Source organism: Manacus candei, unplaced genomic scaffold (genome assembly GCF_025592945.1).
Source record: "Manacus candei isolate 608988 ecotype Guabito, Panama unplaced genomic scaffold, ASM2559294v1 h1tg000060l, whole genome shotgun sequence".
Classification (NCBI taxonomy): Eukaryota; Metazoa; Chordata; class Aves; order Passeriformes; family Pipridae; genus Manacus; species Manacus candei.
Genome location: NW_026138108.1, coordinates 2,514,769 through 2,538,800, shown reverse-complemented (window position 1 = coordinate 2,538,800; position 24,032 = coordinate 2,514,769). Strand labels below are relative to the sequence as shown.

Sequence of the window (24,032 nt, the reverse complement as noted above, 5' to 3'; positions counted from 1 at the left end):
GAGTAGGCGGATAAAGGACCGGGCGGGACGCGGCCGGCCCCCGCACCGAGGTCGCCGCCCGTCCCGTCGCAGCAGCTCGGCGGAGCCCGCACTATGGCAGCGCAGGAGAACGAGGGGTAAGCGGCGCCCCAGCACCCCCGGGCCGCCGTCCCCGGGTGGCTCTGATTCCCCCGGTGACGGCCCCCTGCCCGCAGGGAGGCCCAGAAGCTGCGTTTCGTCCCGTGGCTCCTGAACGCCATCAACAGCGGGAACTACCGCGGGCTGCGCTGGCTCGACCGCGAGCGCACCACCTTCCGCGTCCCCTGGAAGCACAACGCCAGGAAGGACATCACCAGCAGCGACCTGGAGGTCTTCAAGGTAGGTGGGGTTGAGGTCACCAGCAGGAACCTCACGGTCTTCAAGGTGAGCGGGATGGGGCTGATATGCAGTGCTCTTTCCAGGTCTTCAGGGTGGGAGGGTTGGAGTGACCACGCCTTCAAGGTGGGTGGGATAGGGTGGTGACCAGCAGCGAGTTGAGGTCTTCAAGGTGGGTGGGATGTGGGAACTGGGAAGGCAGGGGAAGACCAGTCATCCCTGAAACCTCCATGCTCATGGAGACAGAGGCCCCATGCTTACCTCCTTGCACCCACAGGCCTGGGCAAAGGTGGGTGGGAGGTATGAGGAGTCATCTGAGGACCCGGTCAAGTGGAAGACCAACTTCCGCTGTGCCCTGACCAGCACCGGCATGTTCAAACGGCTGAAGGACAATTCCAAGTGTGGCGAAGACCCACACATGGTCTTCACCATTAACCAAGGTGAGTCTGCCCCCAGAGGGGGCTCTGTTGGGTGGGGTGGGCGATCTCAGGACGCCCCATTCCTGATGATCTCCTTTCAGCCACCCTTAAGCACAGCACGGAGGGGGACTTCAGCAGCCCTGATCCTGCGTTGGACCAGCAGCCAGCACAACAGCAGCTGCAGGTAGCTGGGTGGGCACAGCAGGCTAGTGGGGTCCCCACTGCCACTGCTCAGGCATTGCACCTCTATGGCCTTGGGCTGCTCTCAAACTGCAGCCCAGCTTCTGGCCAAAATGCAGGTCATGGGGAGGCTGTGAGCTCCTCAACCACAGCAGAAAGGTCCCATCCTGCTTCCCTTCACAGGTGGAGCTTCACCCCCAAGACATGGCCCCAGAAATTGCTCTCCCAGGTAAATGTTAGTCCCACAATCATTTTTTTTTGGAGGGGGCACCCCGCTAGGCTCATTTGGGGCTGATTTTGCGGTTGTGAGACATCCCACCTGCTGTGCTCCCCCCTAGGCAGCACCGACCCCACACAGCCCGTGTCACTGGAGAAGCTGCTGCAGCTGTGTGACATCTCCCCCCGTGACGCTGTCTGCATGACCCCGTCCTGGGTGCCCGCAGGTGAGACCAGCCCTGCTCACAGGATGCAGAGCGGGTGGCTCCATGGGTGGGTGATGCCAGCACCTCCCCAAATTGGTGATTTCCCTGCAGGGGACACCCTCAACCCGGACATCCTGCTCCAGCCTCCCCAGGACAGCCTGCTCCAGCTTCGTGCCGACCCCAGCCAGAACAACTGCTTCCCTCTCCCGGCATTTCAGCAGTGGGTGCCCACAGTGGAGCAGCCCGCTTTGGGCACCTACAGCCCCCTGGACTTCATGCCACCAGAGGAGCCAGGTGGGTGCTGTGGGGCACGATCCAGCCCTGGGCATGGGAATGCCATAATGGGGTGAGAAGAGGCCAGGGTGCTGCCACTTGCACCCCATGTCAAAGCAACCCTCATCCCCCTGCATCCCGAATCCCCATGCCGATGCTGCTCATGTCCTGCTGCAGGAGCTGTGCCACTGCCATGTCACCTGACAGAGGGCGTGGTCCCCATGCAGGCACCAGGGGAGGCGATGTTTTTGGTCCCCACCGCCAGCCCTGTGCCACAGCCACAGCAGCTGGTGGGTGACACAGGTGAGGGTTATTAATTATTAGTAGTTAGAAATTATTATACTTATTAACAGTAAATAATGCCGGGGGGGTTCACTTTGGAGAGGGAGAACATTTCTGTTTGGAGGATGCGGCCGCTGATCACTGCCTGGTGCAGGTCCCTTCGTCTCTAACCTGGACGTCACCATCTACTACCGGGGAAAGGAGTTCCATCGGGAGATCGTGCAGGGCAGCCACTGCCTGCTGACGTACCAGCCCCTCGGGGGCTCCCCAGCGGTGGCTCAGGGCCCCTGGCACGTGGTGCACTTCCCCAGCCCCGCCAACATGGCCGATAGAAAGCAGTGGCGTATCACCGAGGAGCTGCTGGGCAAGGTGGGGCTGCAGCTGGAGCAACGTGCCTACAAGGTCTTTGCCACCCGCCGGGAGAAGTGCAAGGTATTCTGGGCCCTGTCCCAACAGCTCGAAGGTGTCGAGGACCCCCCATTCAACCTTCTCTGCCGGGACCAGGAAACCCCTATTTTTGACTTCAGTGAGTTTAGCACAGGTGGGTAGGGGTGTCACATTGTTCCCCATGTGTTGTTTCATCTTCATCCTGGTTTTGGGGCTCACGGGAACCAGGGGATGGGGGCTCACAGGAAACAGGATGTTACAAGCATCCAAATCTTCCCAGTCCTTCCATTCCCCAGGCTCACCCCAAAACTGATTCCTGTCTTCTCTTGCAGAGCTAAGGGACTTCCGCAACGGCCAAAGGCGGCGGTCCCCTGACTTCACCATCTACCTCTGCTTTGGTCAGGCCTTCTCCAAGGCCAAGCCTAAGGAGGCCAAGCTCATCCTGGTCAAGGTGAAGGAGCCAACAACCACTGCTGCCCAGGGAAGGGGAGAGACTCATGAGGGCCAGGGGAGCTGGGACTCTGGGTGCCTGAGGAGGGGGACCCTTGAGGTCTGTGGGAGAAGGAGGATCTGCGTGCCTGCGGAGGGACCCTTGGGGGCTGGGGCAAATGGGTTTCTGGGTGCTTATGGATGGGGACTCTTACATGATGGATGGGGGATGGAGGTTCCTCAGGGTCTGGGGAGGGGGACCCTCAGGGGCCTGGGGAGGTGAGTGCCTGGGTGCCCAAAGAGGGAGACCCTCTGTGGGCAGTGGAGATGGGGATCTGGGAGCCCTTGGCATTTGAGGCAGATGGATATCTCGATACTCCTTGTGGGGCTGAGAGAGATGGGGGAACTGAGTGACAGGGAAGGGGGACCCTTGGAGACTGGGGGGGCTGGGTGACCAGGGAGGGAACCCTTGTGGACCAGGGGAAACATGGGGCAGCGGTGGACCTGAGTCAGAAGACACTCGGGGTCTGGGCGGGATGCTGTGGAAGGCAGCCCAGGGATGGGAACCTTGGGGTGGGGGAGACAAAGGATGCCCCAGACACCTCCTCCCTCCGCTCCAGGAAGACAGGGCTATGCAGGGTGCTGCAGCCACATCAGGCTGTTGCAGCCACATCAGGCAGCTGCCCATAACCCTGACATTTTTCTTCTGCAGTTGGTGCCCAAGTTCTGCGAGTACTGCTATGAGATGGTGCTGCAGGAGGGAGCCTCATCCCTCGACAGCCACACCATCAGCCTGCAGCTCTCAGACTCCTTCAGTCTCTACGATCTCATTGAGCAGTACACCATGCAGCTGGACTGACCCCCAACCACCCCATGGTCCCTGGGACAGACAGCAGGACCACTGGGCACTGTGCAAACCGGCACCCCCAGCTCAGGGACAGCTTCACTGACCAATCCCAGAACTCACATGTTTCTTTTCTCCTCGGTCAGCTGCTAACGTGTTTTTGTGGGTTGTGATCATTTACAGATTTATTTTCTTAATTTTTCCAAGTTTAAATATATGTACAGAAAAGTAGTTCCCTCTTGCTGGTGTTACCTGGATGTCTGCCCCTACTATAGGTCTGAAACACCTCCTGTACACCCCAAAACCACGAGCGTCTGGCCTTGTCTCAGCAAAGTCCCTGCTGGCAGCAGCGGGCTGATACCAGAGCCCTTGTCAGCACCTTCTTCCTCTAAACTTTTAGTGAGTGAGGTGACTTCCCACACATGAAGGGATGCATTTATTGATTCATTTATTTTCGTGCGTTAAGACTGCAAACATGACTTTGACTTGCAAGCAGAGAGTGTTGAGGACAGCTTGGCTTTGGCTAAACAGAAGTAATTCTTCAGCAAGTGCCTCCCCACTGGCTAGAATTATTCACTGGAGATGTTCTGGAAAAATAAGGCAGTAACTGCAACATGAAGCACTCAGACCTAAGCTCTGAGGCACAGAGGTGGTGCTATCTCAGGGAGGAGTGTGGAAAGCAGAGTGCTGCCTTAAGATGGGGTGTCCCCTCCCCAGGCCGCAAGGAACCACACCCCCCTCATTTCAGGAGCGAGGGGAGAGAACCAACCTGGCTATCACTGTTGGTCCCTGGGCAAGGGGAGGTGGCAGTGTCCTTACCTGCCTAGTGACCTGGATGCTGCTGGGCCCAAAGGTGGTGGTCCCATAGCTTGTCACGTAATAGTGAGCAGGAGGTTGTGCTGGGGGCTTCTCCAGCTGACTGGGCACTGTGGGAATAGGACACCCTCAGCACCTCAGCTCCATGAAACCGTCAGCCCTCTTTCCCCTGAGAGCTGTTGCAGCACAAACTTGGGACCTTTGGGCTCACCTTTGGGGAGAAGCAGCTCTGTGCCAAAACGGTGTCCACACGTCCCACACGTTTTAACATCTTCCCTTGTCCTGCGGAGGGAAAAGCCACAAAAAGAAGGAGCAGGAGCTGCCTCAGCAGTCCCCATGGAAGATGATGCCAAGACAATGGAAGAGGCTTGCTTTTCCCACCCTGACCTGAGGTCCCACCATTGGACCTGGGATACCTGCTGCCCTCCCAGGGGCCTGAGCACCTTCAGCTCTTCATGAAACGGGACATGTGGGCATATGTTCAGAGTGAGTATTATGTGCCTAAGCCCAGAGTCTCAGCTTCTTCACCCTTCTTTCCATGATCGACTTTCCCACACCAGTAAGTGCTAACAACACGTGGGGCACGAGCTGCTGCCGTCAGGAAGAGGGCAAAGTAGTGCCCGTCGAGTTTCACGACTGATTTCATGTGGCCTCTAGCAGCTGACCAGCCCCACCAGCATTGCAGTAGCGGTCACCCAGGTCCTGCCCTTGGCTTGGAGTGGCACAGCGTGTACGTACATGGCACTTGTGCCATCCATGTCTGGCCAGATGAACTCCGCGGGACAGCCCACTGTTCGGCAGGGAGTCTTCACACACACGTGCAGCCCCGGCCACTCCTCAGCAAGCTTCTGGATGATGAGCACAACTGCCACGAGGAAGTCCCAGGCAAACTGAAAACCTTCCAGGCAAAAGGAGAATGTCTCACTTGCTTACAGTCCCCAACCCCAGGAGATGCTGTGGTGATGCACCCATCGCTTCCAGCCTGCCAGACCACAGCCAGAACAGTTGGACCAGCTCCATATCCCAAATTAACCAAGACTCACAGCCTTTTTACAATAGCCTTCTAACGATATGTTAGAAGAGTTCCCCTACTCGGGTGGCCCTTTTGCTTGTCACTTGAAGACTCGGCCTGAGACTGTACTCTGCTGGGGCCTTTATGGGGAAGGATAACACATTTGCTCCATGAGAAGACTGAAAACTTGACTTTCCACTTCCATGTGATACTTTAGAGGAGTCCTCTAAAGAACTGGATGGAGAAAGGGGAAATTTTTAACTGAACTGCTGGTGGGTCCTGGCTGGACTAGGACATGTGGCAGAGGCTTCTTGGGACACTGCCCAGAGGGCTGGAGGTGGCAGAGGGGGAGCTAAGGAGAAACGTAGGGTTGGGAGTCATGAAATATGAATCAGGAATCTTACCTGTCCTTCCTGCTGGCTTTCTGCACCGGAGCTCCAGGTAGCTGTAGGCCCTCTGGTTATTCTCTTTGATCAGCAGAGGTTTGCCATTGCATACAAGCAGGCAGGTCACCTTGGCCACCCAGTGTGTGGAGTAGAAGGAGCAAGCTTTCACCAGGAACCTGTGAGGAGATTCCCCATGGCTTTCACCAGCCTCTTCCTAGCTTATCCCTTGCACCAGGAGAAAGCATGGCACCAGGTGAACTTGAAGATATGAACTCAATTTCAGTAAAAACAGAGGCAGACACCAAATGAGGACCCTCCCCTACCAAAAGCTCAAGCAGCAGTAGCAGCTTCTTAAGCCAAGAGATGATTCCAGAGTTGGTCATCTGTCCTGGTTTTGTCTGGGATGAAGTTAATTTTCTTTCTAGTAGCTGGTGCAGTGCTGTCCTTTGGATTTAGGATGAGAATGATGGGGATAACACACCAATGCTTTAGTTGCTGCTGAGCAGGGCTTGCAGCAAGTCAAGGACTTTCCAGGTTCTCATGCAGCCCTGCCAGCAAGGAGGCTGGGGGGTGCACAAGAAGCTGGGAGGGGGCACAGCCAGGACAGCTGACCCCTAATGTCCAAAGGGATATCCCATACCATATGGCATCATGCTCAGCATATAAATGTGGGGGAAAGCTGGCTGGGAAACCATTGCTTGGAATAGGCTGGGCATTTTTTGGTTGGTGCTGAGCAATTGTTTTTCCTTTGCATCACTTGTTCTTCTTGGGTTTTACTACTCTGTTTTTTGGTTTCCTTTTAATTACAATATTATTATAGTTATTACTGTTACTATTATAATTTTTTTTCAACTATTAAACTGTCTTTATCTCAACCCATGAGTTTTCTCACGTTTACTCCTCTGATTCTCTCCCCCATCCCACTAGGGGGAAGTGAGCGAGTGGCTCTGGGGTGCTTGGTTTCCAGTTGGGGTTAAACCACACCACCATCAGGTAAAACTCTGGAAACAAGTCCACAAGGCCAGGAGATGTTCCCAAAATTGGTACAGTCCCATGACATCTAGAAACTGGAACATCCTTAGGTGGGACTGGGAGACCTCTGAATACCTGGACAGGCACAGACTAGCCAAACACTACTCCAGATGAAGGATGAACCAGGAGTATGGCCCTTGCTCACATCCAGACAGTGAACATTGCAATGGTTCATCCAGGACTCCACATGTGCGTGGCAGAGCTGAGAAGCCACCCTGATACCTTGACTCCCAGCCTCATGGCTCAGCAGATACAAGTCTCAACAGCCAAGGGCTTGCTGACAGTCACACTGGCACTGCACCGAGCAAACCCCAAGTCACACAACCTAATCAAGGGCTGGAAACTGCTGCTTACCTCTGGAAGAAGCTCTCAGGTATTTCAGGTGAGAAGTAGGCACGGATGTGGAGGTCCTCGGGGTGATCTCCTCCCCACACCTCAGAGACTTCTTCTGTTTGGTTCAGATAGGTTGGGAACAAGTACCAGGACTCGCCTTGGCTCCGTGTTGTCTCCCATGGCTTCCCAGGCACAAACTCACTGGCCTGTGGGTTGAGTGCTTCCATATGCCTCACCTCCAGGCAGAGCTCAAAGTGCTCCAGAAGGCTGAAGAGCTTCCCTCTCCCTCTCTGAGGCCCGTTTCCCATGATTTCCTCAAAGACATCCCACATCCCTTCCGAACAGAGCTGGTGCTTCACCAAAGCACGCACAGCCTGGTGGCACAGCATTGCCTTTGACTTGAAGGTCCACACCCAGTTGGCCCTGTCTCTGATGGTGGCGTGTTCCCCAATCAATGTCTCCACAGAGATGCTCTCGAGCTGCTGGACCAGGCGATACCTCACAAGGAGCTGGATGGGAAGAGAAGAAGTGACGAGGTGGCAGTGAGAGCAGCCCGGCAAAGCTGCAGAGCTTGAGCCCTGCAGAGTAGATGGTCCTGATGCCCATGCTCACCTTGAACATGGTTATTAGGAAGGTAGGCTGGAGAAAAACGGTGCTTTCCAGTTGCTTGATTTCCTCGTACCACACGACAAGCCCGATGCGGTGGAGGTACCGCAATATGTCCTGGAGAAGCTCTCTGCCCAGGTTGGCCAGGTGCTTGTGCTGGGAGAGTTTGCTGAGCAGGTACTGGAGGTCCATCATGCCTAGAGAGAGATGCAGGAGTTCAGCATGCATCTATTGGACACAGCATTCCAAGGCAGATGCTTTAGAGAGCCAACAAACGCCAGCAGCACCCCATATCACCCATGCCATTCCTGAGGAAGCAGCTGGGATTGGAGCAATGCTCAGTGGCTGTGGCCCAAAATGCTTTGCCTATCCTCAGCTGTCCCACTGTCACCCTGCAGCTACCATGGTCTTGCCTTGACTCAGCGGTGGCAACAGCCAGGATTTACTGGCACATCTGAAAAATGAGGCTAATACTGATTTCTGTCATTGTTTGAGAAAGCAGGTTTGTTTCCAGCCAGAAAACCTCAGACTGCCAGTTAAACCTCAGATTGTCATCCAGTCATGCAGAGACAGGCAACAAAACCTGGCAAAACCAAAAGAAAAGCATTTGCTCCTCATTCTCTAATCCTACAATGGCCAGGGGAGCCAGAGGTGACACAGGGTGCTGGTGCTGTTTATACCTGCTTTAGGTACATAAGCAAGGAGCTGGGACTGCCTGCTAGTCCTGCTAAGTGACAAAAGACATAGAGAAGCATCTAAGGAGGGGCAGGGGCCATTAAATAAAGTTAGCAGGATGTAGATTTGGAAACTACATAGAAACATTAAAGCTATGGAGTTCCTTCCTGCAAGATTTTTTAATTGCTTATACAGTGAAAAGGGGAGAAAGAACAACATTACTGGAAAGACACAAACTGGACAACACGGCCAGCTAGCAGAGCCTCCTGGTGAAGACACAGTTGGCTTTCTCCTACGCTTTTCCCTAGGCACCTGCCTGGGGTGAGGGGGGTGGGGCAGATGCTTGTAATGACAGAGCTGGGCAGCAGCAACTAATGCTCAGCAGTAACACTGCAAGGTCTTCTGCAGCGGTCCCACTGCCACACAAGCAGGGCCAGAAGGTGCAGCAAGCACCAGACACCCCATTCCAGATTCAGGAAAGCTCTGGAGAGAGCCTGTCCCAGGCACAGGACAGCAGGTCCTCCCAGGAAGACGTGGCACTCACCATGATCTGCCATCTCCTCGCTCTGTGCGATATCCACAATGGCAGCTTCCACCTGCCTGTAAACAGGTGGCAGCACTCGGACCACCTCGGGGAAGAGCTCCTTGTTCTTCATGTGCTCCAAAATAGTGGCCTCGAGCTTTTTGATATCACAGTGATCCGTGCAGTTGACAGCAACTAAGCTTAAGATCTGGAAAAGAGAAAGCACATACCTGCCAAAAGCACATCCAGAGGAGTCTTTTAGCTTGTGAGGTAAAGGAAGGACCAAATGCCAAGGAGGTCACACCTTTGTTCTGCAGCAGTTCCTGGAAAATCACCTGGTGATGGTAAATGACCCCTCACACTCCTCCTCAGGCATTTGCTACAAGCCACAGGAGGAGATGCCCATCACCTAGCAGGGACAAGGACCCAGCAGGTCACAGCCAGGGGTTACCACATCCACCCCAGCCCGGGGAGCAGCTGCAGTAGGGGCTTGATGCATTAGCACCAGGTCACTATTGCCAGTAGCACACTGGGCTGCCAGAGACAACAGGTGACCACAGACAGCCAGAAACCAGGATAATCTCAGCCCTACGGTTAATGTGCAGCTCTCCATCTCTTTCAGCCTCTCCCACTGGTCTACGTAAAGCTTGGGCTCCTCGCTGCCCTCCAGGTTGTTGATGCAGTGAGTGAGGTTGCTTTTTCTCTCTGCCAGCATGGTTGTGATCTTGGCCATGATGTCCTGCCTCTTCTCCTCAATCTCCTCCTCCTGGCAGCAGTCCACATGGGTTCCCACAGGAAGCACCACTGAGTTTGGGACTCGCATGGACAGGTTGTTGATCCAGAAACCAACGAGCTCCTTGAAAGTGTTGTCATTAGTTTGGTACCTGGAGAGGGAGAGAAAGAAAATCACAAATTCACGTCTCACTCTCTGGATCTCCAGACAACTTCCACCAGTGCAGGTCTGACCATGCACCCTGTGCTGTCCCAGGAGTTCACCAGAGAAGAGATCAGACTTCAGAAGCTGACATGGGCTGTATCCAAGCTCATCCTTCAGTTTTCCATCCTTAAGCTAAGCCAGTTAAAGCTAGGGGGTGTAGAGTCCACCCCTGCTGTGCATGGGAAATTTTTGTGCTATACAGGGACAAAACCCAAGCAGTGATGCTTCCTTCACATTCAGGGAACACTGTAGGATATAGAGGCATCGTAAAGGTATTTCCAAGGCAGAGAGCAAATTCATATAGACAGGGTTCAATTGTCACAGAGGAAGCTAGTGCTTATTCAATCCCTCTAAACAGAGGCTTTTGGTAAGGCGATGACAAACCTAGTGGCTTAATTAAAAGACTGATCTGCAAAAAGGGGGAGGGAGGAGAACTAGCTACTCCAATGGTGAGAAGACCAGGCCTCAAGGTCCAATGGAAATGGTGTGAATTTGTGCAGGGGAAAGTTTCCCTAGTTCCTTTTTTTCTCCCCTGCCTCACCTGGAATCCAAACCAGTTGAGCACTTACATGTGAAGATTAATGACGAGGATGACGAGCGCCTGTGGGGTGATGAACACGTGGTGAGTCATGTAGTACTCTAGCTGGCCAGCAAAGTCCCAGAAGAGAAATGTGAAGTCCTCGATCTGGAACTCACTGATCTCTATCCCAACTGTTCGCTCTTCCTTGGGCACCAGTTTGGATTGCCCTTGCTTCAGGCTTTTGCAGATGGTGGACTTCCCCGCCAGTGAAGCCCCCAGGAACATGGTCTTGACCCTTTTGTCCTCCTGCCCCAAACCGTGTTGAAGCTGGATGAAGTAATTCCGTATCTGCTGAATGCCACCAGCGCACACTTCACTGGGTGGCTCCCGGAGGGGATTCCCATTGGCCTTAAACATTTTCAGGGATTGCCTCTGAAAGAGCTCCTTGGGGAGCTGGCGAAGGGCATTATTCTGCACATGGAGCTCCTGTAAATGTGCCAACTGCAGGACAGGCGGTGGGAAGGTCCGGAAAAGGTTGTTGGAGATGTTGAGGTATTGGAGGCTGCCTTGACAAGCTGCCAGGTCCCTGGGGAGGGCACAGAGACGGTTGTTGTTCAGCCGCAAGTGTTTAAGCCTGGGGAGATGGGAGAAAATCCCCTCTGGGATGACCCTGATTTGGTTCTGATTCAGCTCAAGCCTCTCTAAACAGACGAGGCTCTGGATTTCATTGGGAAAGTCCACAATCTCATTTTTGGACAGTATCAGCTTCTTCAGATTGCAAAGCTTAGAAATGCCGGTGACTGTCCTGAGCTTGTTCCTGTCGACATCAAGGCTCTCCAACACGGGGTTGCTCAGGACTGCGGGAGGCAGCACACGCAGCCTCTGGGTGGAGAGAGACACTTCACGCAACCCATCCTCCTGCTCCTGACCTGGACACAGGGGACAGGGAAGGTGGTTAAGAGACACTTTGACCCTTTGGATTGCAGACCACTTTTTCCCTTGAGCTCTGCACAACTTTGGGATCATTTTAGCCAGCAAGGAAAAGCAGCGGAGCTGGTTGAACAGTGCAACCACAGTTGCTGCATGAACAGCTCCTGAAGAGAGAACTGCAGCAGAGGTACAAGGATCTTGGTTAGGGCTAAGACACAGCAAGAAAGTTCCCATCAGATGTTGACCTGTACACCAAGCATCACCTTAACAAATCTGCTCTCATGCTTTGAGCACTGCAAGAGCTCCAGCCACAGATACATCTACCCCAAAAACTGGCAGTTTGCTTATCCCAGTAGCAGGTTGGCAGGGCAGAGCTGACGTCAGGACAGCTGCTCTTCAAGTAACTCACCCAGCCTACCCTCAGCTCTTGACCACAGCTAGGGAGAAGTGCTGAAGCCAGGGCTAGTGAGTTCAGGCACTTCCTCTATCTCATCCTCTCCCCTTGCCCCACTCCAGATGCAGATGATGCTGTGATTCCCTGCAGAGGTGCTTCCAGCCCCGGGAGACTGGGGGAATAATGCAGGTGACAATAGGATTCCCCAAAGGACAAGGCACACAAGCAGGGACTCAGTGATGCCTGAGAACATCCCCAAACAGAGCATGTTTAGAGTGGAGAGATTTGCAGGCAAGGAGAACGCCAGCAGGATGCAGGATGGGGATCACGCGACACCAGAACAAAGCATGGCTATATTTGCTTTCCTCTCCCTTGTTTCACTTCCTCACCACGTGACACCAAACATGGCACCCCCTTGTGCAACGCACCCTGCTCAGGACTGACTCATCATCATTTCTCAGCATCCACTTGAACACACAACCTGCTACAAGCCCAGCAAGAAGGCAAGCTTTCACCCTCTCCCAAACACCTGGTCTCTCCATCAGGGACAAGCCAAAGGACTCTTCCCCCACTCTGAACCAGAGCAGTGAAGAGCCAAAGCAGCTACTCACAGGTTCCAGGCTGGGCCATGGCCCGGCAGCAGCACCAGCTGGATCCTCCAGGGCGTTCCCCCTTTCATTTCCTCCCCTTGTTTCACTCCCCGCCTCCCCAGGCTCTGTCTGGGAACCCCACCCTCCCTTTCTCCATCCAACCTCAGAGCAGCTCTCAACAACCTGAACACTCTGGCCAGATGGCAGGGCCAGGGCTGTGTCCCAAAAGCAGTTCTGGAGGCCTCCTGTAAGACAAACACGGTGGCAGAGCAGCTCCCGAGTCAAATTCCTAGTGCAGCATCCCTCCCTGCCTTTGCTTATGCAACTTTTGGCATTACCCCTGTTGCAGAGGAGCGAAGGGACACTAAACAAGAAGTTATCCTGTTACCAAATTACTGCATGTGTTCAGTAAGATTTCTTCCCTTGAACAGGTGGCAGCATCTGATCCAAGAGGGCCAGGAAGTAGCATACACATTATACTAGAAAAACTGTTTTCTAGAACATGTCAGAAAAGGCATTTTAAGGCATATTTCTCATTGCCTGTCCCATGGGGCAGCTTACAATTTGATAGATTAATTTTTAATGGCAGACAGAAAGAACCAGTATTCTTGTGGATATAACTTCAGTGGAAAGCACATGCAGAAGGTATAGTTTTCAGCTTCAGTGCTCCTCTAAGGCAGTGGCAGATGCAGAGGTAACAAATTTAAGAGGTCTTACAGCACAGGCACTCCCAATACACCCTACAACAGGCTCTTATCTTTACTGCCAATTCAAGGCTAACATTAAACAAGAAGTGAAACAGTCTGAGGAACAAAACAGACTGACATTGTCTTCCTGGTAAACAGTGTAGTTGTTTCTATTATTTGGTCAAGGCTTGTTTTTTCACACCACCTACCCTTTTTCACTCATGCAGACAGGTTATTCCTGAATTGTTCCTCTGACACACTGGGAGGTGCCCAATTTCCTGCCTAAGTGTGTGCACAACTAGATCACATTCCCTCATTCTTGTGCCAACAGTGCCATAGAAGTGTCTGAACTTTTATTTTGTCAAGAAATCTATCAACAGTATTTACAACCCCACACCCATATGCCAGGTATGTATTCTGGCTACAAGTTTAGCTGGGGAACTACAGCTTCTCTTTCAGCTGTTCAGTACTGAGTCTTTTTCAAAAAATCTTCAAAGCAACTCCAAAGTTATCACCTCCTTATATTCCATCCAGGCTGCACCTCCACACAGGAAGCACACAGAGCCAAGGAAGATTAACTCCGAATTGCTCAGGGCTCATCCATAAACACTTCTCTAGGATGGTGAATGATGGGAGCGAAGCATTGCCCCAGTCCAAACACTACTGGTATATAGGCTTGTTTTGCTGAAATAATAAACTCCCCAAACAAGCTACTTGGAACCACAAACAAAATTACAAACAAAATCTGTATGCAGACAAAAATCTTACGATCAAAATCAGAGTAACTGAAACACCAGGAACACCAGCAAGGAACCAAAGGTCTTGCTATTTGTGAGTTTTCTAACTCACTATGGGGGAGGAAAGAGCTGCCGTTATTTGCTTTATAAAACTCATCCCAGAGAGCCTAAACGTCTTCTCTTGGAAGACAAGCAGCAAGACTGTCCTCAAAGAGGGCAGTTTCCAAGAGGTTAGGAAAGCCCTCAGTAAGAAGTGCTGTTGCCATCTGGTCCAACAGGCCACATGCATTCTGTTCCTGTGAAGGGAAAGCCAGTTTCTGAGTTGTATCTTACGGGTTTTCCCTTCAGCCTCCCTGTGAAACATCTCCTCCCTAACATGGTTAAATGGGGAATGATTCAAGTCAGGTTTAAGGGTGCTGAATATATTTTTAAGTGACTGTTTTTCAGATGGTCCCTTAAAAGATCTGTTGCTCTGCAGTACATGTAGGCAAGGAGCACTGTTAAAGAAATCAAGATGAAGTCAGTATGTGTGCTGGACTTCTTTGGTTCTTGATAGGAAAATGAGTCCTCCTACAGAGGAGGAGGGACAATTACTAATCCAACTCCAATTCTCTTCTAGAAACACCGTATTCCTTATGAAAGAGCCAAGCATGCAGGTTTATACAGATCAGCCAGGGCAAAAGGCAGATGCAAGACAAACAAAAGACACCTGCTATAGGACTAAAACCATTCAAAATAACTTTATAAACTCTGTCACATTTCTGCTTTGTACATCAGTTCAACCTTATCCCTCCGGCTTGTTACTGAAAATTCACGATGCTTGCTTTTTGTTTCGCTGTTTCCTGAAAGGCAGACATGAAACCAGCCATCAGTGCATTATTTACACAAGTGCAACACAATCTCCCACCCTGAAATTAATTTTTTTCACTAACAAGATACTTCCAACGTAAATAAACACCACAGCTTGAGCAGTGTTTCTGAAGTCAGTTTATAAAGGTTAGGTCATTTCTGCAATCCCCAACTGCCAGAGCGACTAAAGCTTCGCTCACCATCCAACAGGCTAAAAATACAATATTTCAAGTATTAAATCAGAAATTTCTAAAGACAATCCATTGATAAATAAACACAAGGGAAACAGTATACAGCTTTCAATATACTGTAAGAAAAGTGGTGTCCAGTTTCAAACTTTAGCAAGACAAGTGCACAGCCCAAAAATGTGATCAAAGTAACCCTGAAAACTGTAGCAATCCGGGAGTCCCAAACATTAATCTCTTCTGTGTTTCCCCTCGAATTACTCTGCTGGTCTGAGGCATTTGATTGTTATGTAGTTCTACATCTGTAGGTAATCAAAAAAAAAATCCTAAGTCCATTCCCATATGGAAACAATTCAAGAGAAGGTTCCATAGATAAGTCCTGTTATAATCTTGTTTCTCTGCACTTTGTTTACAATGAGATGCAACTGCAGGTCTGTTATTCCCATAGTGTCCACAGCTACGATAAGTTCAGTCCAAATCATGCTGGCTGTGGCTTGCTCTCAGTTTTCCACTTCACGTGTATCTTCACTATCAGTTTTCTTATGTTTCCTCATATGTTTGTATTTTTCCACATATGCCTTCACCAGATTAGCCACCTTCATAGGGTTGATCTCTCCGCTTTTGCTGTGGCAGATCTGCAGGGGATTAAAGGGCATTCAGTCAATTACAGCAGTTCAGGCAGGCAAGAAGCAAGTGACAGACAGGACCTGAGATGCTGTCCAAGGGAACCAATTCCTGCACAGGCCCTCAAGTCTCATAGCAGTGTACATTAAGAAAAGAAAGGTAAGAGGAATATTTTACTTCAAGCATTCCAGAAATGGCCCAGTGCTTATCTTCTGAGCACCAACTGAATAGAGAGGCATCTCTGAAAACAGAATTATTCATTTTTACTACAGGCTTTTCCACCCATCCACCCAGTTTTACACTATACGTGGTAACCAAGGAAGTGCTGATGTCCCATATTTCTGATAATTTTGAGGAAGCAATGCTCAGACTAAAAGAATCTGGCAGTTTTGAGGGCTATCTTGAAATACAGGAGAAAGAACAAACCCTACAAAGAACTTTATCCATGTTCAGAGAGGAGTTCACAGTGACTTCAGCAGCGATGGGTGTTGCTCAGCTCTCCTACAAACAACATGAGGTTCATATGGGTCACGTAGAAGATATGAAATTGCAGCCATTATCTCAGGAATTTTGATTTATGATGGAATTTCCCAGTGATGGCAAGAATGCAGAGCAAGGACAGTCTGCTAAGGTATCAGTTAATTGCCTTGACTGCAAGAGCATTACTTCCCCTTACAAGACAACATTTACCTGCTGATCAGGTCTTTTTTAGCCACGATCTGGTCAGCACTAAGATTTGGGACAGAAGTCAGTATCAGTAAAACTGCCAAGCCCTCTTTTAAGGTTCAGGGACACCACAGACGCTGAAGGAACTAATGCACAAAGTATTTTCTCACTTTATCAGAAACAGTTGACAATTCTAGCTGAAGTTTCCAGTGAGAGAGATTCAACCATTCTCACCCAAGGGATGTACCACGTAGTATTTCACCTCAGGCAGCTCAAGCTTAGCAATGTTCTTGTTTCACCACAGGACAGTAGGGTATGAGTCAGGGTCCAAAAATCTGCCACTCAGTTATGGCGTGTAACTGCCAAAACTGGCACGTGCAATCCAAAGTACTGCCACTTATTTCATGACCTGCCCAGCTCCTCCTCTTGACTTCCTTTCACTTGTGCCCTTACCTTTTGCACTGCTTTTCGAAGGATGCTCTTGTATTCCTCCTTTGTAATCTCCCTCTTCTGGTAAAACGGTTTGATGGCAAGTTTCACTTCTTCCACAGCCCTTTCCTGCATGTGAAGTTTCTTCATGTACTGCAGAGCAAAGAGAAGTTCATTACTTTGTGCTATCTTGGCAGTGGCTTCTGACTGTATTTTTCTCAGAAATGCTCTAACAATGAAAATTCTCATTTCACAATTTCAGCAATCCAAGTAATCACCTCAAAGTGCTTTCCTTTACTGTCAGTTGCAGTCTTGAAACAAATATCACTTTGCACTACGAGGAACCCTTGTTTTATGTAGCATTTATTCCGCGTCTTAAAGAACGTGTTTTAAGCAGGTGACTACAATGTCTACTTATTAATTTTGGTCTCGTCCTTGCCTTGCAACAGGTCTGAAGTAAACATACATCCATGAAAAGACATCAGATTATAAGAGCAGCAAATCATGACTGCGAATATAAAGCTTCAGACAGTTCTACAGTCAATCTGAAAATTGCAGAGTTGCCTATAAATTAATGATTATAAATGCCATCAAAACAAGTTCATAAAAACTGCTGCTCATAAATGGAGGTTTAGTGGAAAAAGAATCTTACTGTTTGGTTTTGTGCTAGAAAGTAAAATAATGGGCTAAGAAGTTTTTGTTCTCATGTTAGCATCCACTATGCTTAGAGGAGATTGTCCATACAGCAAACCCAAAACTCAGCAGCAAGGGACTAGCACTGCAAAATCTCCAAAGTATATTACTATCTCTGCATTTTCAGTGCTAATAAACAAGAAGATACAGTCCTACCTCTCTATAAGATTGTTATGAGGACTGACATTGATTTCAAAGCTGGAGGGGAAAGGAAAAACCAGGTGTTTAGAGACATTTGGACATTCTGGTTTCTGGAAAGTCCCTTCCAAACACTCACACAAGAAGGTTTCAGAACTTTAAGAATGTATTTTAGATGCTTTAATCCCTCTAACTTCTTGTGATGAAGCAGTAGAAAGAAGAATCCTCAAATGGAATAATCCCAAAAGAATTCAAGGAAAGGATTGCCTGCTGCTCCTGGGTTAGCATCATCAGGCACCAAAACCAACAGTGACAACAGGGCTGGGAAAATACAGTATAGAAAGCTTTAAAATCCCCCAAATTAAAAAGTTCAAATAAACACCTCATTAATGTTACACATTTGCTACTTGGTGGCGTTCACTCACTTCCTCATTTTTCATTTTATCCACTGGAGGTTTGGATGCTTTGATCTTGTCTTCTGCATTTCCAACAGAAGCAGCTTGGACTCCTGGCTCGGATGCAGTAGCCAAGCTGCCTGGTTCTGGAGTGAGGCTCTGTCCTGCCACGCAGCCAAGCGCTGGAAGACTTCCCTGCATGATAAACTGGACCGTGGGCTGGCTGACCGGGGCATAGGGGGGAAGGCTGGAGGGCAGAGGTGGCGTCAAAGGGATAGTTTGACAGTACACCTGTGAAACAGATACCACTCTGTAAATGCTTGTGCTTACAAGACAGAACATCAGATCAGGATTTTCATAGCACCAGGAGCTACCACCAGCCTCTCTTCACCTTTTAACTGGTGGACAGAACAAACTGATGGCTCAGACCAAGGCCACCAAGCCAATATTTACAGCCTGATCACAGTCAGGGAGAAACTCACAGCTGCTCAAACAGCACCATCTTTCTGCAAGTTACTGCTGAAAGTTACATGCAGAAGCTGCATGTATAGAGCAGAATTAAAAGAAAATACATTTCTGCAACTGTAAGGACCACCTGAGAGATTAAATGATTAGAGGATTGCTGAGGTGTATGGGCTATATGAAATGTACCACACGCAGAGGAAGGTAAACTCTGCCATGAGAGGAGGGTGTTGCACAACGAAGGCACAGATGAGATGAGATGCCTTCCATGACACTTAGGTGCTGGAATAGGAACCAACCTGAGAGGAACCTAGATCAGGAAACATAGGCTCAGGAATCATATAATTGGTTGGAGGAGGCTCATTTAACTGCACCTGATTTAACGTTTGGTTCAAGTCCTCTGCTTTCCAGGCCCCTTCTTTTGCTCGCTGAAGTTTGTAAAATGGTATCCCTAGGTTCCCCAAGAGAAGAAAAAGAAAACATTTAAGAACAAAATAAAAATAATGTGTCAAAGAATTCAAAACCAATTATATTGTTTAAATAAAAAAGATCTAACAACAAAACTCGCTCTAAAAGTATTCTGTTTAGCAGTCATCCACATTTTAAAGCTTCTGATAATAGAGAACTTCTCATTCTCCCAGGGAACCACACAGGCAATTCTGTCAACACAAATAGCACAGGGGCCCAAGCCAAACTGTTTCTAGCAGCTTTGGTTTAGCAGTACTCACAGGAGTGAGCTACAGAGATTTGTCATGCTCCTTGGTTCTGAGAAACACTCATAACTTCTGAAGGCAAAACAACCATTCTAGTTAACTGCAGAAAAGGTGGGACATGGGTTGCCAGTTCAGAGATCGGGCTGCAATACGCGCTTCATGGCCGAACAAGCTGCCTCTGGCTGGTTGAGCTGTGCTGACAGCACATCCTCTCCAATTCATTAACACAACTCACCTCATGATTTCAACAAGCACAAAACGCCAGCTCTCAGGATTGGAACCCACAGGATCACCCCAGCTCAGATGACAGAGCTGTTACACCACAACCCTGGGCTGCTTCAACAGTCTGCTTCAACTGCTGTTTGTTTTCCAAAAGAGACTTACTTGGAGCTTTTCCAGCAGACAGTGTGCCGCTTTCTTCCTCTTGAAGATTCCATGTAACTCTTTTCACTGGTGCTTTTGATTTCAAGGCAGGACCCTGAGGTACCACCTCCAGTTCAGGCTTAGTGAAATTACTCATTTTCTCATCTGACACAAGGCACTCCTCTTTAACCTCCCTCACACCATCTGTAATTTTGCTTTTGGATGAGTTTTGAATTTGTGCAACCTCATTTGGAACATGCATGATAACTTCCTTCTTTGGGGGTTGTTCCATCAGAGATGGACATAATGCAGTATTTTCAATTTTAACTGTAATCTCTAGGTTTGTATTGCTACAGCTACCGAGCACTGCTTGATCAGTACTACTCAATAATTCTGTTTCAGCAAAAGAATCCACATTGCCAATTGGAACACAAATGTTTGTGATCTCTGACACAGGGAATGCAGTTTCACTGGTCACTTCCTGACAGATGGGCTCCACCTTTATAGTTTCTTGGACCTCTCTCAGCTGAACTGGAGTCTCAGCCTGTATTTCCTCAAGTTGGACATTTGGTTCGATGGTTATGGAAAGCTCTTCTAGTACTAACTCCTCCTTTGGCTCTTGTTTGAGAGAATGGGGGTGCTCCAGACACCTGGTCAAATTTTCAACTGGAGGCTTTTGATCTTTTTCTGGTGGAGGAGGAAGAGAGGTCTCCTTTGATCTGTGTTTTCTCTCTTTGGAACGTGATCGCGATCGCGGTCTTTTTTCCTTTGATTTGCTGCTTTTGTGCTCCCAAGATCGAGATGGAGAGCGAGACCGAGACCTCCACTTTCTCCTCTCCCGAGATCTGGATCTCGATCTCTTTCTGTCCCTTGACCTCAAGCTACTGTCTTTATCATACCTCTCATAGCTTTTGTCTCTCCTGTGCTTCCTCCTTTTAGTCCTTTCAGTGCTGTTTGACCGGGAACGGTCCCTCCGCCTTGATCTTGATCGAGACCGTCTTTTCTTTTTTCTATTTTCATAAAACTCAGAAGCACTTCCAGGACTACCTGAACGTGACCTAGATTTCCTTCTCTCCCTAGACCAAGAAGTTTTTGCTTTTTTATCCTTCGTTTTATCCTTCATTTTCTTTTTTTTAGATCGTTCACGACTGCTAGAACGGTCAGTAGAAGACCTCTTGCTCTTGGATTTCAACGTGTGTGTTTTGCCGTGCTCTTCTCCACCTGACCAAGAGGTAGATCTGGAGCTTCGGTCCCTTGAGTGTGCTCTATCCCTAGACCCCGAACGCGATCTCTTACGCTCTTTGACAAGTGCTTTTTTCCTTTTCATCTTCTTCTTGCTTCGGGAGCTGGAGTTTGAGCAGGATCTAGAACGTGATCGCCTCTCTGCTTGTTCTACCTTTTGGACTTTCTGCTGCCCATCACTCTTTGAGGGACTATCTGGTTCTAGTTTCACATTAATATTAGGTCTCATCAATTCTTCAGCATTAAAGAACACATTAGGTCCCTCTCTGCTTTCCTCCTTTAGACACTCCGTAGTAGAAATTTGCTTAACAGCAGATGAAGTGCAAGGACTGCTTAGAAAATCTTCCTCATCCATATTGTCTCGTTCCTCTGCATCAGAGATCTGTTCTACAATCCTGCTTTCTACTGTCACATCATCACGAGACTCTGTATTACCAGATGGTGCATCAGAGTCAGCCTCAGATCCAAATATATTTTCTACCCTGTAAGGGGTGAAACGACGGACAGTTTGAAATGTTTGAACTTTTGGATTGTCAATGGAAATAGTCCTGGTAATATTAGTCAGTGGGATCCCAGAGCCAAGCCTTTCAGGACTGCTGTTTGCTGAACTTGAGTCTGATCCTGTTGGCTCAAAGGGATCATATATTTCACTTTTGACCTGCTTTTTCTTAACTGAGAAAAGAGGTGAAGGACTTTCTTTCTGTTGCGCTTCATCATCCACAGGGCGGAAGGTGTTACAAAATCCTGGGTTAGACAGCCTGCTTGGATGTCCTGCATTTCCAGGAATATTGATTTTAAAACTCTCAAAAGAGCCTGGGCCTTTGCCCCTGGAAGTGCCCAGTAGTGACGAACTGCTATACACACCAGTATTGGCAGAAAAAGACACCCCGCTTGTACGTGTCTGCTGCTGACGTTCCTTGGAATTCGACTTCTGACTTTCCACCTTGCTACCCTTTCCTGGCTGATTAGTGCTCTCTTTACCAGTCAGCTGAGTTATACAGGAGCTGGGGATGTCACAGCTTTGGCTTCCTGTGGGTTCTGGCTCCACCTGCTTGTTGCTGGTTTCTTTTTTTATCTTTGGTATCCTGGGAAGCTCAAAGATGTCAATTCTCTTGGAAGGTGGTTTTACTGGCTGCCTCACAGTTACAGCTTTCGAGTCAGAATTCAAGTTACAGCTCAGGGGCTTTGAAGATGAGTCAGTGGGTGAAAAGTTTTTAGATCTTCCATTAAATCTGGGCACTTCACCTAACTTGGAGCCATGCCTGCTCAAAGTAGCTATATTCTGAGACTGAACAGACCTGGGTGTCATTGAATATTCTGATTTTACAGTTGCCTTTTCCGATGCAGTCTGTGCAGGGTTTGCTGCAGACTCAGTCCTGCTCAGTGAGGGTGAAGGCAACGAAAACAAGCTTGAGGAGAAGGGTCTGGTGTGAGTACTCAGCCCCGAGGAAACGGAAGGTCCAGCAATGGAGCTACTTGCTGTGGTCCCTGAGTGCACTGTACTTGGGTGGGTGTTATGCCCTGAACCATCATCCACTCTCGAGTCACTTGCTGATTTTCTGTGAAGCGGAACTACAGCACACAAACAGACAATTAAGCTTTTCAGTAGATATCTGGACATTTTCTGCCAATGTTAAAAGAAATACTAAGCTCATTATTTTAAGTTCCCCTTTGATTTGCTGACATACCCCACAGTAAAAAGGCAGTCTGATAATTCTTTCATTCAGATACTCATGGTATAGTGCCAGACAACCACATCTTTGAGGTAAACACTAATGTTTACAAAAGAAATTATTCTGTTCTGTAGATATCACCAGATTAACACTTATTATCTTGCAGCTGGTGATTGACAAAAACTGACTATAACAGGGGACGCATGGGGTACTTATTTTAAAAACAAAGCTCTAAGTTTCAATTTGAAGGGATTCTTTTCAAATAATACCACGCCAAGGGAATACACAACTGGAGATGTTAGCACATATTTAGAGTTCTACTTCTGCAAAGAAACTTCTTGCCAAGGTCCTCCATGTTGCTTTTCAAACTGAAGTGCAGATCACAGGCATGGCAGCAATGCATGACACATGCCAGAAAAACTGGGCACTAAGATAATTCTAGTCTATCCAGTCCTACATTTTTATAACAAAGCATGAAACCAGTTCTTTCAGTTCTTTTGAAAGAAGAAAACTATGTATTAAACCCAAAATCCTCCAGTAACATCTCAGCTCTGCAACTAAAACAGAGACAAGTAACAATATTTCAGAGCATCTGCCTTATAAGACAGATTACTGTTGGTAGTCACTGAATCTATCCTATGTATTCAAATGCTCAGTAAGTGTATCCCTGTGTTTGAAGCTATTGCAGCCTCTAGGATCAGGGCAGATGAAACAAAGAGGCAGATGAAACAAAGAGGCTAACTGCACTATGAAGTGCCAAGTCCTTACCTGCCTTCTTCGCTGTCAGTGAACCATCTCTGTTGATGACCACATCTGAACTACTCATCATGAGAAAGCTCTGTCCAGACAGGATACTTCCCAACAGATCAGGCACAGGAGCAGCTTCTGTTTCTTGATCAGGACTCAAGGCAGGTACACTGCTTCTGCATGTTTCAGAGGGGTTATATTTCCTTTACTCTTACAGCACTTGTTCTATACACACACGTTACATTAAAAAGAAACCAAAGTCAAGGGCATAAACAGAGGTCAGCCGGGGAGGTCCACTACTAGTTTTGGCTTCACTAGAGTCATTCAGTCCCCATCTCTCTCTCTGACAAACAGAAGGTGAAGCTTTTATTGACTTCACACAAGACCACCACAAGATACGAAAGCCTGTAATCATACCCGAGACCTTTTGTTAACAAATGCTTTAAATCTTATTTAAGAATGGTGCTCACTGTATTGTGTATCAAGATTAACTTTCCCGTGCATTTAGTATGCATCTTTGAAGGATAAACCATTGTTCATCACTTCAGAGGTATCTCCATCCTAGCTGCTTCTCTTGCCCCCACAAAATCACAAACATAAGTGTATTCCTCAGGTCTACATTCCTATCTAAAAAAAAAAAATTACACAGCTTGAACCAGTGTTCAGCACCAGTAAAGCTACACAAGGTGCCACAGATAGGGTACCTAAGAGCATGGCATAGAAGAAATTACACTGAAAAACAACAGCAATGGTGCCACACATGTGAAAACACAAACACTTCCCTTCATGCTTTACTCAATCTCATGAAGACGGTCTAAGTTCTTGGTTCTTGGAATATGGACTGAAAAAGTTTGGGTGTTTCTGGTGCTGGTATTTGGCTTTTTTGCTTTTCTTTCTTTGCATTTGTGTTGATGGGACTTGGGGGTTTGTTTTGTTCGAGTTTTCTAAAAAACAAAATTCCGAAGGGGCCAATAGGCCCAGCTCTTTCAGGGAGCTATATTTCATTTCTGTATGACAACAAAGCAAGCTTTATTAACATAATGTACACCAAAACCCCTGGTAATAACATACAACAGAAAGACAAAA

General features: G+C 48.5%; 3 protein-coding genes across 10 annotated transcripts in view; 1 reads left to right on the top strand and 2 right to left on the bottom strand.

The window, feature by feature from the left end:
- IRF7 (interferon regulatory factor 7) lies at nucleotides 1-3,821 on the top strand. 4 transcript variants are annotated; one of them, XM_051803791.1, is made up of 11 exons: nucleotides 1-116; nucleotides 195-357; nucleotides 632-794; nucleotides 875-957; nucleotides 1,137-1,182; nucleotides 1,292-1,396; nucleotides 1,487-1,669; nucleotides 1,826-1,951; nucleotides 2,085-2,471; nucleotides 2,650-2,768; nucleotides 3,459-3,821. In XM_051803791.1, the coding sequence occupies exons 1-11, from the start codon at nucleotides 94-96 to the stop codon at nucleotides 3,603-3,605; spliced, it is 1,545 nt and encodes a 514-aa protein (XP_051659751.1). In that variant the 5' UTR covers nucleotides 1-93; the 3' UTR covers nucleotides 3,606-3,821. The 4 variants fall into 4 exon arrangements, with proteins under 4 accessions (XP_051659751.1, XP_051659750.1, XP_051659752.1 ...); XM_051803790.1 differs by having other exon boundaries at nucleotides 2,650-2,867; XM_051803792.1 differs by lacking the exon at nucleotides 1,826-1,951.
- A 208-nt stretch (nucleotides 3,822-4,029) lies between these two features.
- On the bottom strand, nucleotides 4,030-12,473 carry LOC127478318 (malignant fibrous histiocytoma-amplified sequence 1 homolog). Of its 3 annotated transcripts, none has more exons than XM_051803788.1 (10): nucleotides 10,480-12,473; nucleotides 9,566-9,857; nucleotides 8,995-9,181; nucleotides 7,782-7,972; nucleotides 7,191-7,678; nucleotides 5,823-5,980; nucleotides 5,145-5,304; nucleotides 4,618-4,688; nucleotides 4,410-4,516; nucleotides 4,030-4,177 (listed from the first exon to the last, which is right to left on the bottom strand). In XM_051803788.1, the coding sequence occupies exons 1-10, from the start codon at nucleotides 11,592-11,594 to the stop codon at nucleotides 4,160-4,162; spliced, it is 2,787 nt and encodes a 928-aa protein (XP_051659748.1). In that variant the 5' UTR covers nucleotides 11,595-12,473; the 3' UTR covers nucleotides 4,030-4,159. The 3 variants fall into 3 exon arrangements, with proteins under 3 accessions (XP_051659748.1, XP_051659749.1, XP_051659747.1); XM_051803789.1 differs by lacking the exon at nucleotides 4,030-4,177 and having other exon boundaries at nucleotides 4,249-4,516; nucleotides 10,480-11,359; nucleotides 12,366-12,420; XM_051803787.1 differs by lacking the exon at nucleotides 4,030-4,177 and having other exon boundaries at nucleotides 4,249-4,516.
- A 2,263-nt stretch (nucleotides 12,474-14,736) lies between these two features.
- PHRF1 (PHD and ring finger domains 1) overlaps nucleotides 14,737-24,032 on the bottom strand; it is a 31,137-nt gene continuing 21,841 nt past the window's right edge. For 2 of the 3 annotated variants that reach the window (XM_051803786.1, XM_051803784.1), the window contains exons 13-18: nucleotides 22,968-23,122; nucleotides 19,306-22,098; nucleotides 18,508-18,659; nucleotides 17,777-18,037; nucleotides 16,545-16,673; nucleotides 14,737-15,436 (exon numbers count right to left, since the gene is read on the bottom strand). In XM_051803786.1, the coding sequence (XP_051659746.1) occupies nucleotides 15,302-15,436; nucleotides 16,545-16,673; nucleotides 17,777-18,037; nucleotides 18,508-18,659; nucleotides 19,306-22,098; nucleotides 22,968-23,122 (3,625 nt within the window). In that variant the 3' untranslated portion in view covers nucleotides 14,737-15,301. The remainder of the gene's footprint in view (nucleotides 15,437-16,544; nucleotides 16,674-17,776; nucleotides 18,038-18,507; nucleotides 18,660-19,305; nucleotides 22,099-22,967; nucleotides 23,123-24,032) is intronic. The other variant, XM_051803785.1, reaches the window with a different exon arrangement.

Bases quoted from the DNA above. Each gene is read 5' to 3' on its own strand.
- LOC127478318 (XM_051803787.1), bottom strand. From the start codon at position 11,594: ATGGGAACTTTCTTGCTGTGTCTTAGCCCTAACCAAGATCCTTGTACC. The intron at 7,679-7,781 runs GTGAGCATGGGC...CTTCCCATCCAG, and splicing joins TCCTAATAACCATGTTCAAG to CTCCTTGTGAGGTATCGCCT. The intron at 5,305-5,822 runs GTAAGATTCCTG...TTTGCCTGGAAG, and splicing joins AAAGCCAGCAGGAAGGACAG to GTTTTCAGTTTGCCTGGGAC.
- IRF7 (XM_051803790.1), top strand. From the start codon at position 94: ATGGCAGCGCAGGAGAACGAGGG. The intron at 1,183-1,291 runs GTAAATGTTAGT...GCTCCCCCCTAG, and splicing joins CCCAGAAATTGCTCTCCCAG to GCAGCACCGACCCCACACAG. The intron at 2,868-3,458 runs GTCTGTGGGAGA...TTTCTTCTGCAG, and splicing joins TGAGGAGGGGGACCCTTGAG to TTGGTGCCCAAGTTCTGCGA.